This window comes from Acanthisitta chloris, unplaced genomic scaffold, assembly GCF_000695815.1.
Source record: "Acanthisitta chloris isolate BGI_N310 unplaced genomic scaffold, ASM69581v1 scaffold4082, whole genome shotgun sequence".
Classification (NCBI taxonomy): domain Eukaryota; kingdom Metazoa; phylum Chordata; class Aves; order Passeriformes; family Acanthisittidae; genus Acanthisitta; species Acanthisitta chloris.
This window is the reverse complement of record NW_008662020.1, coordinates 65459-85316: the sequence shown is the minus strand read 5'-3', so window position 1 is coordinate 85316 and position 19858 is coordinate 65459. Positions and strand designations below refer to the sequence as shown.

The 19858-nt window shown below is 36.6% G+C and overlaps 1 protein-coding gene across 1 annotated transcript in view; it reads right to left on the bottom strand.

Moving 5' to 3' along the window:
• Positions 1-1567: 1567 nt before the first annotated feature.
• LOC103798177 (otogelin-like protein) overlaps positions 1568-19858 on the bottom strand; it is a gene marked incomplete at its 3' end in the record, with an annotated part of 75241 nt that continues 56950 nt past the window's right edge. Inside the window, exons 30-43 of the mRNA XM_009070425.1 lie at positions 19652-19808; positions 19134-19160; positions 16469-16636; positions 14603-14881; positions 13887-14004; positions 12589-12668; positions 11057-11686; positions 8973-9727; positions 8113-8290; positions 7130-7272; positions 6155-6178; positions 5931-6023; positions 5120-5309; positions 1568-1782 (exon numbers count right to left, since the gene is read on the bottom strand). Of these exons, the coding sequence (XP_009068673.1) occupies positions 1568-1782; positions 5120-5309; positions 5931-6023; positions 6155-6178; positions 7130-7272; positions 8113-8290; positions 8973-9727; positions 11057-11686; positions 12589-12668; positions 13887-14004; positions 14603-14881; positions 16469-16636; positions 19134-19160; positions 19652-19808 (3057 nt within the window). The remainder of the gene's footprint in view (positions 1783-5119; positions 5310-5930; positions 6024-6154; positions 6179-7129; positions 7273-8112; positions 8291-8972; positions 9728-11056; positions 11687-12588; positions 12669-13886; positions 14005-14602; positions 14882-16468; positions 16637-19133; positions 19161-19651; positions 19809-19858) is intronic.

Sequence of the window (19858 nt, the reverse complement as noted above, 5' to 3'; positions counted from 1 at the left end):
TTTTTTTATCAGAGCACTCATTCTGTAAAACTTAAACTGCCAGAACTTTTTATGATCATCAGTAGACACAGAACACAGTGCTAACTGCCTACTTACAAGAACTTTCCCAGTATAGCCCTGTCAACCAGAAGTCAACAATCTCAGCTAAACATTGCTGCTATACCTTCCTGCTGTGAATGAGTTACTTATTACTCTCTGTGTCTGTAGGACCTGGTAGCCAGGGTTACTGAGTCTAAATGCAGGTGGTGCAGCCTATCTTATTTCTGTTGGTTTTGTTTGCATAAGTTTATAACAAGGTGGAAAAGTCAGATTATGCTTCATTCTGCCTGATGCCTACTGTCCTACAGCCCAGTTCTCCCTGTGGTTTCAGCAATATGCTCCATTTTGATGCTATGTCAGGTTTTGCTATAAAACTGGAAAAGATGCAATATCAGAGTTCTCCTGGGAACATATATGTCGTAGGAATTCTGGCTATGCCTTTTATTATTTTAAAATGAGATGTGTCAAAACAATAGCACAAAGCATCCTACTACTCACTGGTGCTACTTTCTCTTCTTGATTCCAAACTGCTTACCACTGCTCCCTCCCAGTAGGTTTCTCTGGCAAATATCTATAAATCTCTTTTAAGAAAGATAAACCCTCTAACTCCTTCCTTTCAGAAGAATTCCCTCTATTTTTTTTCTACCTGGGGAAAGTGAGGAGAGGTCTTTGGAATTTGAAGGAAGGGGCTCAGCTGCCTGCAATACTTTGAACAGCTTTTGTTTGTGACAAAACTAAAGTGTAACACAATGCAACCCAAGGATGGAAAAGCAGAACAACAAGAAGTGAATCAGGAATCTGAACACATCTGTCTCTGAGAAAGAAAGGGCCACTTGAGTAATTAATCTCTTTTTTTTAAATAAAGTGGGGAAAGGCAGTCAGACCTCAGAGATTTGTGGCTTCCTCATTTTCAATTCTGGGGAACAGCTACGCTGCACTACCCACTTCTACTGGCAGTGTGCATGCTACAGCTAGATTCCTGATAGAAAGTACAGTTTCAGAAAGATTTCTGTAAGAAATTCTACCAAATTTTCAACATAACAGTAACCATGTCAAAATTAATTTAATTGGAGATTTCTTCAGTTCAGCCAGTCTCAGACTGCCTGAGTCTGCATGAGGCTTTCTGTTCTAGTGACACATGTCAGTCCTTTAATAAAAATAACTCTTGTGGAAAGTGTTTGTCTTGACATGATGATCTGGTGTCTCTCCTTTGAGAATTGTCTACTAAATAATTATAAAGCAGGCATAGTAGCATAGGGATCCAGACAGATGTATATTTACAATGGACAACATGACAAAAATATTAAAGCCAACATGATGGGACTATTAAAACCACCCACCCAGCTGTCAGCTCATGAAAATAGGCAAAACATTAAAAACATATGCATATGTCTCTCACCCACCCAGCTGTCAGCTCATGAAAATAAGCAAAACATTAAAAACATATGCATATTTCTCTTGCTCTTTTTCTTAACTATACATGTTTTATTTGATTTGCACCTGCAATTTATCTGATCTTTGTACTCACTTTCTTGTGACAAGGGATGAAAATGCTTCCGTTTAGCAGTTCCATGCAGTATGAGCAGTTATCTTCAGTACAGTTTATTATAGGCCTCCTGGTTGTTACATCAAGTGATTTCTCGATTTCCCAACTCTTAATGAACATTTCAATTTCCTCCATATTTGTAACTATAGTCATGTTTTGCATTTGCAGGTCATCACTAGGATCTCCATTACACACCCCTGGAGTCAGAACATTGCATTCAAAGCACAAACAAACATGCCATATGACTTTCTTTGGGAAACAGAAGTGTATTTGATAAAGTAAGATTGACATGCATCAGGTTGACCCATGTATATGACTTTCTTTGGGAAACAGAAGTGCATTTGATAAAGTAAGATTGACATGGCATCAGGTTGACCCATGCAAGTTAGTCGCCTGAGCTTATAAATGAAAGCAGCTACACGTCCACTGTAATTCCAAATGTCTACTTGTGATTTTAGTTCTCATCTCAATAGCTTAGTAAAACAAGCACATCACACAATACAACTAATTACACTTTTTCTGGCAATCAATTAACTTTTGAGAAAAACTGCCAACAAAATGTGCCTTTAAGTGTAGCAAATTCACTGACGGCTCCAAATTCTGACTTCACTGCCTTTAAGTGTAGCAAATTCACTGACATGGCTCCAAATTCTGACTTCATTCTACGGAACATCAGTCAGCTCCTTGGTAGGAAATGTAGATGGCTTTCAAATTAGCTGCACATCACTGATTATTTGATACAGTATTGCAAATTAGCTGCACATCACTGATTATTTTCACTAGGTATTTAAACTTAATTGAACATTCTAAGTACAAGAAGTTATGAAAGGAATCCTTTGATTAACAAATTGCTTTCTCTAGAGAAAATATTGTTTTTACCCAATTTATTAGTAAAAAAACCGCTGAAAAAAGCAATCTACCCAGTCACCTGACATCCTCTGGCTACCAGAATTCATTACTGTATGTATCCTGTTGATTCATCAATTAAAATATATCATTCCTGTAAGCACATAATAAGTGACTAATGACAAAACTTTAATCTTCATACTAGGGTCTTACATCTCAGGAACTGATTAGGCAAAGTTATCTTATTTTCATGTTCCTTCTACATTTTTAACTACATCCTAAGCCCTTGCCTTCACACTTCCAGCCCTGCAGCCTGATGCTCTCCAGGGTCCCTTGTTAGAACTAGGTGGTGTGACAGACTGTTATTCTTTCAGACAGCATGGAGAAATATAGAAGATGTTATTTGCATGATAAGAAGCATCTGACAGTAGCACCACTTTCCCATATTCTTAACTCCTCTGCTTCTTACTGCAGATCACAAACTGCTGTCATTAGAATTTGTAGAGCCATGTTACACAATTGCAGAATCAAGACAGTTTTAAAAACAAAGCCAATTTACTCCATAGTCTCACAATTTTTTTCTAATATGAGAGGGAGACAAGAGCAAAATGCAGAGAATAGGAAAGAAGCACTAAAGGTAGAGAAATATTTCAAAGTGAAGATTGGATTTGTCTGCATAGCCTTCCTCCTTGTATCCTTCCATAACACGAAGAGCAACTATTCTATAATTCTTCCTACATTTGACCTCCCCTCACCCCACTCTTTTTCAGCATGCATAGAGAAGATGGCATGATACTGGGTAAAGATGCAGTGCCAGCATTCTCTTTCTCTCACTACATCTACAACTTTATTTTTGTTCAAGCAGGAAATAGCACTTAATTTTAAAGAAATCATTTGTTTCATTTGTATTTAAAACATATCTGAATTGCTGAAACTGAAAGCAGTTTAAAAGATTATAAAAAGTTTATTTTCCTTTTCAACATAGAGTAGATTATGTAAAATCACAATGCACCAGAAAATGAACATTTATGATAGAATTAAAGTAATTCTGAAACACCTGCTTACACTTCTCCATAGTATTCAAACTGGCAGAGTTACAAAAAGGCTATCAGGGAAGCCTGAAACATGCTAAATTTACTACCATTGGAATTCAAGTCTGAGATGACTGAGCACAGTTTTGGACCCTAGATCCAACCTTAAGAGGTCTACATTCAGATTTGCTATTGTCAGGACACTTGGGCCCTTCCTAAGATATTCCTTTTGTCAGTATTTGCATAACAATAAGCTGGCAGTGCTAACATCAGACAGTTACTCTTTTCTCCATAATTACCAAAATAGACTGTCACTACCTGAACTTCTTCAGCAGACACTTCTCTATTGAATTATTTTCCATTTTCTTTACTTGACTTCAGCAATATTATTAAAAACTCTAGTTGGAGGCCTGTCATTAGTGGTGCCCCCCAAAGTTCTCATACTGGGCCCAGTATTGGTTAACTTGTTCAGCAGTGACCTGGATGAGGGAGTAGAGTTCCTCCTCAGCAAGTTTGCTAATGATACAAAACTAGGAGAAGTGGCCAGTATCCCAGGGGGCTGTGCAGCCATTCAGAAGCACCTTGAGAGGCTGAAGAGATGGGCAGAGAGGAACTGTTTGAAATCCAATAAGGGCAACAGGGTTCTGCACCTTGGAAGGTACAACTCCATGTGCCAGTACAGGCTGAGGACCGACCTGCTGAAGGTGGAGAAGGAACTGGGCTTCCTCATGGTCCACAAACTGTCCATGAGCCAACAGTGTGCCCTCATGGCCAAGAAGGTCAATGGTATCCTGGGGTGCATTGCCAGGCAGATCAAGGGAGGTGATTCTGCCCCTCTACTCAGCCCTGATGAAGCCACATCTGGACTGCTGTGTCCAGTTCTGGGCTCCTCAGTACAAGAGGGACATGGATCTCCTGGAGTAGGTCCAACAGAGGGCAACAAAGATGACTAAGGGACAGTAGCAACCCACCTACAAAGAAAGGCTGAAGGAGTTGGGCCTGTTCAGTCTCAAGAAGAGACAACTGAGCTGAACATCATAAATGTTTATAAGTACCTCAAGAAGGGGGGAGGATATCAAGAGGATGGAACCAGGCTCTTCTCAGTGGTGCCAAGCAATAGGACAAGAGGCAATGGGCAGAAAGTGATGCACAGGAAGTTCTACCTGAATATGAGACATAATTCTTTACTGTGCCAGTGACTGTGCACTGGAACAGATTGTCCACAGAGGTTGTGGAGTTTCCCTCCCTGGAGATATGCAAGAACCATCTGGACACAATCCTGTGCAATGTGTTCTAGGATAATCCTGCTTGAGCAGGGAGGTTGGACCAGATGACCGACCATGGTCTCTTTCAATCTGGCCCATTCTGTGTTTCTGTGAAACACAGGCAGAAAAAGTACATTTTTTAAAAATTGTTTAGCTACAGTGTGCTGATCACTACTTGTTCTGCAGACTACTACTGTGCTTTGACACAGAATTATCAATCTATTATTATTAATTGATAGAATTTCACAAATCCACCTCAAACAGGATTTTCAGCATAGTTAATGAGGGTCATGGTGAGGGTTGTGAGGACAGCAGGTCACAGACACAAAAGGGAGCTGCAAATTTCAATGGGAAGTTGTTAAGTAAGAAAAAAATTACAACCATAGCCTCACCACAAAGTCCTTCTGTCTTCATCGATGTGTTAGAGTATAATCCATACTGTATATCTATGATGCCTGTAAGATGAGCCCACTTGATACTGATACCAGCAGGGGTATTAACAACATACATTGCACCAGTATCCTGAATACTTAGTCCTTCTTTAGAAAATGGTAATGGTTGAATTACAGAATCCACTACTACCTAAAATAGACCAAACACATTTTAGGGATTAAAAAAAAAAACAAATTGCAAAGATGTATTTATGTTTTATAGCAAAAGATATTTTTTACAGCCTCTGTCACATACAACAGTCACACTGCTTAAATCACAGTTTCCCATCAGTGCCATTTCCTATAACTGCAAATAAAATAGACATGAGAAACAAAATCTTTTCAAATTAAGGAGGCAATAAATTTTATTTATCATATATTGCATTTATCAACAAAACCTCATTCCAATTATTCAAAGTTATCTGTTCTGACTTATTATTGACTAGCAGGAAAGGCAGTTTAATTAGCTATCATATCTTGGAACATTTCTGGAAGTATAGTCTCAGGCACAACTGCTTTTGCAGCTTTTTTTAAACCTCAAAATAACTTTGAAGTGTCGTTTTGGATAAATGACATATAAGTGAAGCATGGTATCAGAAATGTATATTGCTTTGCTTCTAGCATACCATGAATTACTGGGAACCTGAATTGCACAAGTAATCCCAAACCTTTAATATTTAATTTTAATTCTGATTTATTACATTCTACAATAGAATAGCTCTCCAGTTATTTTTAAGTGTACACATGCTATATACCGTTGATATGTACTTACTTTTCTTGCTAAACGATTGATAAGTACATTACATGTTTGTGTTGTGACATTTAATTTCTTAAAACAGAGCCCTGAAGTGTTTGAAGGTGGAACCTTGAAAGAAAAGTGACAAACAAGTTTAGTTACTATTGTTTTTCTAATTCTGTGCCAGTGCTATTGGGAATTTTTTTCAATTCATGTAATATTATTGCACTTTACAGGGAGTAAAACAAACAAGTACTTACTAGTTTTCTTATTGAATTTGCACTCTGGAAAACATTAAAAATAGATTAGAAGTGCAATGATAATTAGCAGCATTTTTATTTGGCAAAAATAAGTTGATTATTTTATTTGTCTTTAAAGTTCTTCTACAATCAGCTAAATAATTAAACTAGTTTAATATATTCATTAGAAATAATAAAAAAACACATTTCCCAGATAATGTAGTGCATGTACTGAAAGGCTTTTCAAGAAAATATTTCTTAGCTACAGACTTCTAAAGCTCATCTGCCTATATGTTCTTCACTCACACCTCTAGACCACAACCAAGAAGTAATGAGAGAGCAGTTTAATAGAAAACCTCTAAAACAGTGCAAGACTGTCACACTTAACAGTCTTAAAGTACAAGTGTACCACTGAGAAATAAGAGGGATGGGAAGGAAAGAAGTCTGTTGAAGTTCCTCATCAGTAACTTGTTTATCCACAAACTCCAGCCAGAAATGCAAGCCAATTGCTCAAGGGCTGCATAAATTAGGACTATGGACAATGCAAAGAAAGGTATGTACGGACTCTAAGGATGAGATTGACCTGATCTCAACTGGCAGTCTACAAATAAAGTGGCTGGATGCCCTCTTTAGGTAATGCAGAGAGTTAGATAACTACAAAAACCAGCTCATCACACTAATCCCAAAGTCATTAATACTTTCCTAAAATCACTACCGAATAATTATTCTGACTATTCTGTTTTAGCATTTTGACCATATTGTAAAGTATAAATTCAAGGTTTTGATAAAACTTGTGTGTGGGGAGCCTGAAAGGAAACATACAGAATCACAAGTTATGTCACCTATGCTAATTTAAAAGGAACCTACATTTGAATTTCTTTATAATATAACACAACAATTACTATTTAACCTGAGATGAAATTCCTTTATCTAGACAGCATGATTAAGCACACTCCTTGAAAGTTAAATAACTTGTCATTTTTGCAAGAATCTTACCTGATTAGCAGGACATTTTTCAATATGAGCAACAATAGTTTCTACCGGCAACTTGACTAAAACATAGGAAGCCATATTACAGAGGGCTACGTTGTTTCCATCAAATGTAATAATACTCAGTTCGGACAGTACAGAACATTGACCTAAAAAAGAACTGTCATTTAATGAGGTTACCACAAAACCAAATACAGAGCATACCTAAAAACTTTCAGTTCTAGCATTGTTTGCTTTCACGTATAGGTTCATATATATATTGATGACCTTGCTCTGCAGACAGCATATTGAGCCATGCAAGTGTTTGGGCTAGTCAGTGGAAATACCTTAACATACTGCTGTGTGCCCAGGCTTAGGGCAGAATGCTTAAACTGGTGAAAATTTCACTTAAGTCAATGTTTTACAGGCAAGGTAAATGAATCTGTACAGTGTAAGAAAATATAGGCATTTAAATATATATATATTGAGATACTGATAACAAAGGACTTATCTGTCCCGTCTTGAAACAAATATAACGTGTGATATGGGTTTCATTAATGCTGCAAGGTTTTTGTTCCCTTTTTGTTCCCTTGGCAGATACTCATGTGCCAGTTTTGGCAGTTTCTAAGCATGAGTAAAAACGGCAATTAGAGCTAACTGAAATTTGGGGGTTCTGTCTTTCAGAAAAGGCTAGTATAAAATTTGATTTTCTTCACAAAATGCTGAAATCTTAACATATCTACTGATAGAATTTCTGAAAAGTCTCAGCTGGAAAATATTGATGTTCATGTTGCAGATTTCATTTCAATGTTTTCATTCAAACAAAATATTTTGACTCTCTTGAGTGTTGATTCAAAGATACCAAAACATTTGTTTCGCTGATGAACAGCTCTTTTTAATTCATTCCAGTATTCAACCTCATATTCCTACTCCGATAAATCTTTAATTTATTACTTGAAATTTATGTATCAAGGCTCTATGTTTTATTTAAAAATAAAACAGTGACTTACAGGGACATTCCCATTCTGGACAACAACTATCAGCGTTAACTTGAACTGGCATTCCTCGAAAACCACAATCTGGCATCTGCACATCCTTAGGGCAGTTTCTTGAAAGGTTGTATAACAACCAACCCATGTTTAAACATACAAACTGGCTACATTTGTCGAGAGGTTCGAGGTATCTTGGCTGTTAGATAAGGAAAAAAACAACCAGAGTCAACTTTGATTTCATTGCCCTTATGAAGTCCAAGTTACTTGTTCATCCTCCTGCTCTGAGAGGGAATCAGCACATCTCCCTGACCCCTCATCAGTTATTTTGGAATGATTTGCATTTGTGTGATTGTAACAGGTAACAGCAATGCATGTCCATTCACCTACACACTTCCTGTTCCATCTAGCTTTGGTGGAATACCCTGTGTAAAGCATTATGCATTGAGGCTACATGTTATAGTCACTAATAATCTGAAGTATTTTAAGACACACAAAATCATGCATTCCCATCATTTTAAACCCTATGACAAAGAAACAAATAGAAAAAGGAAAGACAGAGTGAGATTACGCAGAAACCCCAAAAATCCATAGATTGTCTTTTTCTGCACCTCAGAAATATATTTTGCTACCTGGAACGAGCACATAGCTTTAAAAGCCTTTTTCTTCAGAGCAATACATCCAAGTTGCAGGATATACCAGGGCAATGTAAGAGCAGCAATAAAACTATACTCCAAGAACAACTGAGTATTTTAAAATATGCAAATTAAATAGAAAATAGGAACTATTTAAAATCTATGGTATTACATACATAGCATAACAGAATGGACTGACAAGTAATACACATTTTAACATATAGAGGGAAGCAAAACTGATCATACCACACACTCAGAGGATGTAGACATCAGTGTATGCAACATCGTACCAAAGTAATCCTTGTCAGCTACAGCCGTCGTTTCTGAAAAGGAAGGCAGAGCCATTCCACCACTAGAATGAGATAAATCTATTATAGTCCTGGTCTGCAACTCTGTGGGCTCTGGTAAACTAAAATAAGGTTTAATTGGTTTCTGTGTTGGGATTGTTGTTACTTCTGGGACTTCAGAAAGAGAGATATCTTTTACTGAGGCTGTATTTCTTTGCTCATGTGAAGTCTGACCACTTTCTGAAATATCCACTGTTCTTTCATATGTGGTTGCATATTTAACTTCTGAAGCTGCATATGAGGAACTCTTCATCTGTGATAATGGACTTGTAGTACCAATTGTTTTCATTCTAATAATTTTTGGAGTTTCTTTAATGCTCTGTGAAGCTTGAGTTACTGCAGTTGTAAATAAAGATTTGTGTGTTTCTATGGTGGTAGGAACTGAAGCTGAAGCCATATAAAAATCCAAATCGGTAACAAAAGAATCAGTGGTTTTTGTAGTAATCCTAGAGGCTACAGAAATGCCCGAAGCAACTAATAAACTGTCTGAAGAGCTAGGTGGTATTTTTGCAAAAATATAAGGTGGTTTTGAGGATGTAGCATTCACTGTTGTGTTCATGATCACTGGTGTAGTGGATTGAATGATGATTCCAGCTGATATGGCTGATATTGTTCCATCTTCTTCTGAAGAACTTACCGGAGAACTCTGTTTTCCTAGAGAAACAGTAGAGATATGAGTGGTCTTAAGAGGAGCTAAAGGCATAGAGACCCTACTGGACTGGCTTTCTAAAGTGGCTTCAGGAGTTGTAGGCATTAAGAAAGAGGGCATTACAATGGATGTTTTTAGTGGTGCTGAAATGTTCGGAGAAGGGTTTATGCTTAAATTTAATTTAGAAAAATACACAAAAGAAGTTACAAGGTGTGTAACTGGATTTTTTTTAAGCTCCTTGTGTATCTAGAGATGAAACTGATGCTTGGGTAGCAGTTATATTTTGTGCTACTGATGATGTGATAGTGACTGTGGAAATCAATGAAGAACTTGTCTGAGATGTCACATAGGATGGTACTGACGTTGACAACAAGGTTGCAAATAAAGAGGATGACCTTGTAAGAGAAATATCTTTAGGCATGAAAAGTGCCTGAACTTTGAGCCACAGGGTCAGTCTTCAGTTCTGTATCTGAACTGCTTGTAATTCCTGGAGTGGTTATTGATGTAGCATTTAGAGGTAATACCAATGTTCTACAAGGGAAGACTGTAGACATAATGGATTTCACTGGCGTTCTAGAAATGGATGACACTGAAAAGTAATCAGTGTACATTTTGTACTTATTTCCTGTTGAGGCTTTGTTTACTATAGACATATTAAAGATTGTTGAATTGACTACAGGAGTAGAAACAGCAGAAGGAACTTTACAAAGACTTTTGGCGGCAACGGTGACATCTGACATACCTTTGGGATTCAGGGAGATAATCAGAGAATGCACTGGTATAGATACTGTGCATGTTCCAGCAGGACTCAAAGAAGTGTTTATAGGGATTTGAGAAGCAACTTGAGGTGAAGATGCAGTTATTATTGGCAGAACAGCAGAAATACTGCCTTTTTTTGAACCGAGATGTTTGCTTGGGAATAGTCACTGAAATTTGCACTGAAGACAAAGATGGCTTCAGAGAAAAACTAGCTGAAAAACTTGCATTTAATGATAACAGAGAAGTTTTAGACAAAGGTTTTGCTGTTTTGAAATATGAAACTGTGACTAATTGAGGAAAACTTGCCTCATAGCTAGCAAATCAGTAGTCACGGGAATTTGAGAAGCAGTTGAAGTCAATGCAGAAAAGGGTGTTGAGTGAACTGCAGTTTGGCCAATGCCAGACCTAGTTCTAACAGGCAAAGTATATATAGGAGAAGTAGATACTGAAGAAGTAGATGTGCTTAGTGTCAAATGTGAACCAAGAAATACAGGTCTTGTGAAAGTTGCTCTGCCAGCCAGCAAAGCAGACAAGGACATTTCACAAGATATTTCTGTTGCCTTAGAATGACTTACTGAAGGACTCCTTCCCAATCCCTGCAGGCAGCTCAGAAGTGACAAAAGATGGCTCGGAGGTTAAATTTGTTAGTGCTGAGATAGGATGAAGTGTTCCTAGCTGAGAGGTCGATGTTTCATGTGAAAATGGAACTACCACTTGGGAAGTGGGTGCTAATAAGGCAGAATGTGTTGGAACAGGACTTGTGCTGAGCAGCCTTGTTGGAGTTGCTATTGTAATGGGTAAAGCTATAGGTGCATTAGAACTGACAGTATGTGATGTGACTGCTGAGGCTTGAAGAAGAGTTGGAAAATCTGTTGAAGAGATGATTTTGGAAAGGACAGTAGGGCTGGCTGTGCTATGAAGTACATCAGAAGGCTCCAGTGTACTTGGTAATGAAACTGTTGAATAGGTGGCTGTATGAGATGCATAAAAGTCTGTAATGGACTGTGATGAGATAGTCATTCCCCTTAAAGTTGTGTTTGCTTTCATGGTTACTTTCTCTGTCACACCGATATGAGTTGATTCGTTCCCTGAAGTAACAAAGAAAGGAGGTGTCTGAGAAAATCCCTCTGTGGTAGCACCCATGTGAGAGAATAACAATGGAGGTTTCGTTCCAATTTCTGATTCTGTAGGTGTCACAGGTATGCCTAAAAGGAAAAAGGCATGTTTCACTGTCTTTTAGGGATTATTAGTAAAGCAAAATGGCAACATCTATCTCTACTCTAGTCCCATTTAAATATTAGAAAATCAGATCTCTCCAATGGTTCCAGGTTGCCTGATGACTTTGAGGAACTCAGCTGACCCAAGATGCTTTCTAATTTTCTTTGCAAATGAAGTAGTTAATTTTTTTATTTTTCATGAAAACCTTGATTTTGCAGAGCAGTTTTGAAGCAAGAAGGGAACTCCATAGAAAATTAAGTAAATCCAAAATAGTAAAATATTTGCAATAAATACATTACAAATTTGGAAGGCAGTATACTTATATGAGATAACTTCATAGTAGCAAATATCAAGCATAATATATTTAATTCAAAATTTGTAAAATAAAATAAGACACAGTATTAAAATTCAATTTTAATGCTAAGAGAATACTGCATCCCTTAAAATAAGCAAATAATGTGGTATCTTTACACACCAGAAGTTATTAAATAGGTGCATTGAATTTGTTAGTGGTGTCCCATCATTTGAAAAGACAGACCTTTTGGTCACAGCAGTATTTCTTTCATTTAGGATCTTTCTGTTATATACGTTTAATATACTAACATTATATATTCAAATATAGTTGTGATAAGTACCACATCACCACAACAAGTTAAATTTAACACACTACTAGAGACATGAAAGAGTGCAACTTTAAACATAGTTTGTTTGAATGTAGAAGCTGTATTTTTGATGGCTGGGAATAGAGTCTATGCCCCAGAGAGAATCTTCAACAGAGAGAAACTTTGATAAAGTGTTTTATTTTTTTTAAATGTACATTTGATTAAACCTTTCCTGGGATCTCTATTGTAATTTATAAGATCAGACCAGTAAAATAAAATACACTTACAGTCTTCTGGATAAACACATCTAAGTGTGACCTCATCGAGGATCATATTTTTGGGACAGTATGGCATGCATCCTTCAACTCTGTAAAATATTGTATTGTCAATTCTAAAGCCACAGTAGAAGCATAAATGAATTTTAAACTATTTTACTTTGGCAAAATAAAACATTTGAAAGTCTTCCTTGTCAGAGTTTTGAGAAGCTTCCAGTGTAATGGTGAACAAAGCATTTTGAGGCTTTTCAAGGTCACAAAGTTATCGAACAGCACAATTCTGTTTCTACATTGTTCATAATCAAGTCTTTGCATGGGCTGATGAACATTATAGCTTTAGACCATTCTGCTTCCATAATCAGGTGGGAGTTTAGATCCCTAAGTAGAAGTGCTTTCCACAGAATAATGAACTGCTCTACAAGACTGCCAGATATATTCATTTGAGACATTAAAATATTTTGACTCCATAGAAAGTATTTTTCTTGTGCACTTTCATCATAGGAGAGTGCAGACAAGTTCATATATTCCCACACTTTTTCATTGTAGGGGACATTTCAATAAGAAAATCATGATATCAACAACCAGTATGCCCATATGAAAAAAGCTAAAAGTACCAACTTAAAAAATTTGTAATATTAATAATATTACTAATCATGAACTGCATATGCCTAAGGCAGTAGTCTGAAATTCAAAATATCCTTTCTTTTCCACCACATTGTGCCTTGAGCTTTTAGGTCTTTTTCCTTTTAATTTGTTGTGGTTCCAGAGACGCCAGAGGAGGACCGTGGAGAGAGGAAATCTTGTTACTCAGTTACAAGCTAACATCACCCATGTGAAATCCCTCTCTTCACGCCAGTGAATACCTCAATAAAAAAGTTCCTTCCTCTTACAGGAGAGGGCATAGTACTCCCTTACTATTCCTACAGCTTTTGAGCTCTGTCCTACAAACACCAGAAAGATGTAGTCATTTTAGCATCATGGTTTGGGATGTGAATATAAATCCATAGAAGGAAATAGCGTTCACTTAATTTAAGAGCCTTCTGCTTAACCACCACCAGAAGTTAATCCTCTGGGCTAAATACAAGCCTCTTATTCTTGTAGTGAAAGATCACATGTAAACAGGAATATATACCGTGGGAAACGAGAGGCTTATTTCAAATGTTTTCATATGACTTGTGAGAGTTTCTCCCAAGAGTGATACTGGATGAGTAAAAATTAATAGATATTACTACTGCAATAACTTTCAGAAAGCATATGGTATGCATATTAAAAAGAAAATACAGTGGCAATATGAGCTTAATTTTACTTACAGAGGAAGGAATTTACATGCTACTCCTTCAGGATCACTACATGTCTTAAAACAAGGATTAGAACAGGATTCATATCGCCATTCACACATCCTTCGATAAGGCACAGAAGCGCTGAGTTCTAAGAAAAAAGAAAGAAAGGGTATTATTTATTATTATACAGTTAACAAACAGTAAATTTACAGCCTGTTCTATAACATACATTGGGATTTTCATATAAATGAAAAAATGAAAACCAAGTAGACAAATTCTTCAGTACTTTCAGGTAGGTCAGATTTTGTTTAGTTTCAAGTATTTTAAATTCATCCAAGCTAAAAGAGATTTTAAGCTTCAACAATACAGTTACTCACTTTTACAACATATTCTGGTTTAAAACCTCTAAAAAACCAGTTAAACACAGTGAAGATGCTGTTGGTTGCAGAAGCAATACAATTACACAATTTGTTTAAAATAATAGATATCTATTATCACTAATAAGATATTGACATGCATCATTTTGTGACATGCCACTTTCACTTTGAAGGCGTAAACCAATGAAAACATAGTTCAAAGCTAAAGTGACCATCATATCTGCAAAAATTAGAAAATAATGGCATTTTGAGATGGAATGGAAGACAGAGAGTAATTAAAAATATCTGTTACTACTGCCAATGAAAGACAAGTGCTCTGAAAGCAAGCAGAAAAAGAATACTTATCCCTGGGGATTACACAACACTTACCTTCAATGCTAAAGCTACTGAAACGTTTGAATTCTTCTGAATCATCATACTTTGCCACTTTAACACCAGATGATGAGAGAATGATGAAAAAGCCTTTTTTACTGTGCAGTTCAAAGGCACTGAGCCCTGGACCCCAGAGACCCTGGTGGTGGAAGAAGGTGGCTCGTCTCTGAAAGGAGGCACTTGCCTGCCACTGTTCCAACCCAACAGTTCCATTGTCACGGACATACAGAAAGTAGTTTGGTCTTTCAGCAGATTCAAGGGAAACAAGAGAGAGGGCTTCCACAGAAGAAAAAGATAAAGTAAGATTTTCATAGAAAACAATATAAAATTGAGATTAAAACCTGTATATTGACTGTGAAGTGTCTCCTTTTAAACACTTGCTTTTCACAAACAAAATATTTCAGCTTTATGCTACAGAAAAGAGAGTTAGAAATGCAGTGCAGGGTCTAAAAGAGACTTCAAGTGATCGTATAATTCATATCCACCAGGGAGCTAATCAGTCAGATCAAAACTACATTCAGCCTACAAAATTAATCATAAGCAGTCTTGGAACTTGCTCAATATGGGAGGTTTTGTTCAAGTTTGAACCACTGTCTGACAGTTCAGCTATACCAAAATTTTATTAGTAAATAACATCACATTGTAAAAACATGCTTGACTTCATCTTGAGGTCAGGGTTTTTTTATATACAGACATATCCAGCAATACAATAAGAAAACCTGTGGCCATATGAGAGACTTGACCCTCTATTTGCTCTACTCATGCCAGAAATCAAAAGTGAAGAAAATTACCTGAAAATGTAAGAACTTGTAACAAGACTGACTTCATACTTGATATTCAACTTGAACGAAGTCTTGAAGTTTCTTTAATCTAGATGAATACTATCTCATTCCTCACAGAAATTGAAACTACCTTTGCACTGCACAGTTAAAATGAATGTTTTACTTCCACTTTACATCAGCTGGAGAATTGACAAGACTGAATTAATTCTTCTTTTCTACGTATTTTTCATCTTTAAATAACATCTAAAAACTTAATTTTCCAACTGCAAAAATTTCAAATGTGTGTAAACTTAGTTTCATTTTTTTTCTGTGAAGAAAAGCCCTTCTCTATGTTGATTTTTGAGGGCTTGGGATATTTTCAACAAATTAAGTTATGTGAGAAAACAATGACCATATCTGTATTGACTTAATTGGCACAAATTCAATATATGTGAAGAAAGGAAAATATATAAGGAAGAATGAATATTTAAACATATTTAGTTTGGTTGTATAGTTTGGTTAAGTCCCTGATAAGTGAAAAATAGAGCTTAGGAATAGCTGTTCACCTAAGAAACTGCCTCGTACATTGTATGGAAATGCTGCTTACCAACAATGCAAAAACCAGACTTATCATTCTAAGTTGCACATTTTCTAGTCCAGTGAAAATAACAAAGAAGAAAAGATAAAATAGAACTGATTTTACTGGAGATAAAAATATCCTGCTTTGACCTTCAGTGTTGATACTTGCTAGATACATGTGCAACATTTTCCAGTTTCCAGTTATAGAAACTAATTATGTTTTTCACAAAAGTATTCTATTCCCTTGTATTTTGCAATACTTCTAAAATAATATTTGAAAAGTCAGCTTTAAAGCTGGCAGTGATGTTTTCTAATATCTAATAAATAAATAAATAATTCCTCCTCGGTTTTGAAACTGGCCACTTCATCCTCTCTCATTCCTCTAACTAAAAATACCTATACTATTTTAGGAGATTTAGAAGACACAGCAAAAATCATTCATACAGTTTGAGATACATATATATATATATGTATGTACGTATGTATGTATACAGCCATTAGCAAAACTGCTGAGAACACTTACATGAATCTTTATCTTTGAAAAGACCTGGAGTTACCATGAAACTGAAAATTACATTTCCATATGCTCCAGTTCTAGGTAGGGGAAATATCCTTCTACTGGATACATTAGCCCCTATAATTGTGCCTTCTGCTCCGAAACTTGCCAAAATATAGGGTCCTTCACCAAGACCTAAGGGAAGAAAATTCAAATAGAAAAAGAAAAATCCTCATTGTATTACTTATAAAACTTCAGTCTTAATTGTCCACTTGGTTCCACTTGCTAGTGGAAACATGCCTAATGCCATCCTTGACTTTAACCATGTAAGGCAGCTAGGCACCCCCCAAAAGAATCAAAGGGGAAGAACTGAATAAAAATTTATGAGTGGAAATAAAGACAGTTCCATATTGGTTTGGTTTGGATTTTGATTTTAAAGAAAGAAAGAAAAAGAAAAAATGGAAAACAATTGCAAGAAAAGTGATGTAAAAAACTCCAATTCCTCACCACCAGTTGACCAATACCTGGCTGAATCTCAATCAAAGCCAGACCCAGCAAACTTTTTCCCCGGTTTTCATTGCTGAACATAATATCACATGTTCTACAACATCCCTTTGGTCAGTTGGGGTCAGCTGTCCCAACTGTGTTCCCTCCAACATCCTGTACACCCCCAATGCCTGTTCACTTGTGGAGCATCATGAGAACCAGGAAAAGCCTTGACGCTGTGTAAGCAATAGCTAAAACACCATTTTCATCACAAATCCAAAATACATCATCATATTAATTCTATGAAGATATTTAGCTCTATCCAAGCCAAAACCATTACTCCTTACTACTTTTTCACAGAATCATAGAATCATTAAGGTTGGAAAAGCTTTTTAAGATCAAGTCCAACTGTCAACCTACCACCATCATGGTGTTCACCCTTAAACCATGTCCTCAAACCTTTTTGAGTAAGATAAAATTACCTGCTACAAAGAAATTATGGAAAGTCAGCTATATCTAGCAAGATCTATGTGCTGATACTGTACTGGACCAGACAGGAAGAGAAAAAAAATCATCTCTATATGATGCTTATTATAGGATGCAAGTCACTAAAATGATATATTAAAAGTCACATTCATATCATTGCATTTAGTCAAGTTTCCTGTCCTCTTCAATGTCTTGCTCCCTACAAAGCACATGCACAATATCCAAATATTAGAGATGACACAGGAATTAATTTTGTCAAATGAATGCCACTGTCATTCTAAGGAACTGTTCTTCACAGTACAATACTTCTGAGACTTGTGCATAAAATCCTGCAACCTATCAATTTCAAAATATTGTAGGTCCCAGTTCTGAAATTTACAGTATAAGCACAAGCTAACATCCTTCTAGAGCTTCTCTCTGACTGCTACAATATGCTGTATGGTGCATTAATCCACACCCACATTGAACGTTATGAGATCATTAACTGAGGCATTAGCGATTACTAAGATCACTCATCACAGCTGGGCCACTGACCTTCACTCATAAAAATAGAAGCAAGTTAAAACTACTTACACAAGTCAAAGAAAAAGCCCATAAATTAATTCAACTGAGTTTTGATTTGAACCAAAGCAATCTCTTTTATATGTCAATGAAAGAAGCAAAAATAAAACAAAGCAGATCACTTCAGAATGAAAACCTGGAAGAAAATTGGATAGTGTGGTAAATGTTCATAAAATTTATGAGGCTTTTTCTTTTATTTTTAATAAAAACTCATACAAAATTTTTCTCATTAATCTTAACTCACTATCATCAGAGATGCAATATATCCACACCATTCATTTTTGGAGGAAAGGACTTGAATTTCCCTGTGCCAAAGGCAGACTGAGGTGAAAATGGTAAAACCTGTGTAAAACCTTCTAAGATGCACCGTAATGTGTCAATATTTGAATTCCTTACTAATGTAGGATTGTCTGTGTTTATACAGGACAAATCTCAAGTAATTAATGAGATATTGCACAAGGGACTGTGACTCTGCAATCCTACCCTAGGGATCAGGGAGAACAGTGAAGAGAGAGCCTCCAACACTGCTGCAGCTGACAGAGATTCTTCTTAGCACAAGCTACAAAGAGGTTTATTTGCAGTGTGCACCGTATCATGTTTAATCTGAGATGCCAGGTGTGTTGCTTTGCTTACAGCTACCATGGTTGTTGCCATGTTGCCTAGACATAGGCAGAAAGGCCCATGGGGACTTGTTTTGCTAACTTGCTGAGTTCATTTAACTCACATACCCAAATCAGGAGTATAAAAAACCCCAAACAAACCACTCTAACCTGTGAAAGAGAGAAATTACCAAACTATATTTTCTTCCAGGGTTAGTCTGAGTGAAATAAGGAAAGTGCCTCTTGGGTATTTTTTCTAAAAAGAGAAACAAAGTAAGTAAGACGGAGAGAGAGAAATATCTCAAAATATCATCATACAGAAAGAAAACTGATAGAATAGTATATCAAAGATGCCTTCTGTATTCTGGAGTGGTTGATATGATGACTTATCTGCAGCTAAATTCTTCATAATAATGGATTCTATTTTAGAACCGGGAAGTACAGACTTGTTTGTGACACATAGCTAACTGCAATGCTAGAAAATAGGAAGAGTAAGAGTATTCAGCAAGGTATGCAAATATGAGGATGAATAAAAGACGGAAATATCAAATACTACATACCTTCATTGTAATATTCACAGTCATAAGCTAAAGGAAAAAGAAAACAGGCACATTATTATTAAAAAGTAACAACAGAATCCATGCATATCCCCATCCTAAAAATGTAGAGTTCACTTTCAGCAGAGGAAGTTTTATCTCCCACAATGCATTTCAGTCAGTGACTCTATTTCCTTAGACCTTTGCTCGTTCATATACAGCTGTATTTAAAGAGATGTGCCAGGACAGGAGACCTGAAGCATCAATTATTATACAGGCAAGAATCCTTCTTGCTGTCAATGAAAAGCATGGACTAGATCTCTTTGCAGGCCTACACAGAACACTGGACATACCCTAGATCTGCTATACTGGTACCTTTCCAACAGTCTCTACGCTAGCACACCCTGAGCACAGCCTTCATTACTTTTACATCTATTACATTTATTATCCACCTGCTTCTGTCATATTTGTATTATTGGGCAGCAAATTGCCATAGATGCCTCAGACATGAGCTGCAGTGCACGGCCAGCCCAGGTACATACCACAGAGCAAAGGAGATCGCCAGTGAATCGCTGCTCCTTGCTGGCAGCACTTGTGGGCATAAGCTGCAATACTGGTACACAAACATTCACAGTCCCCACCAAGATTGCAGTTGCATGTATCTGTGTGGCAATTTTTAACAAAAGAAGTCACATCAATCTGGGGGGGGGAAGAAAAAAGAAGAAAAGAAAAAGAGGTGACTTAATTTC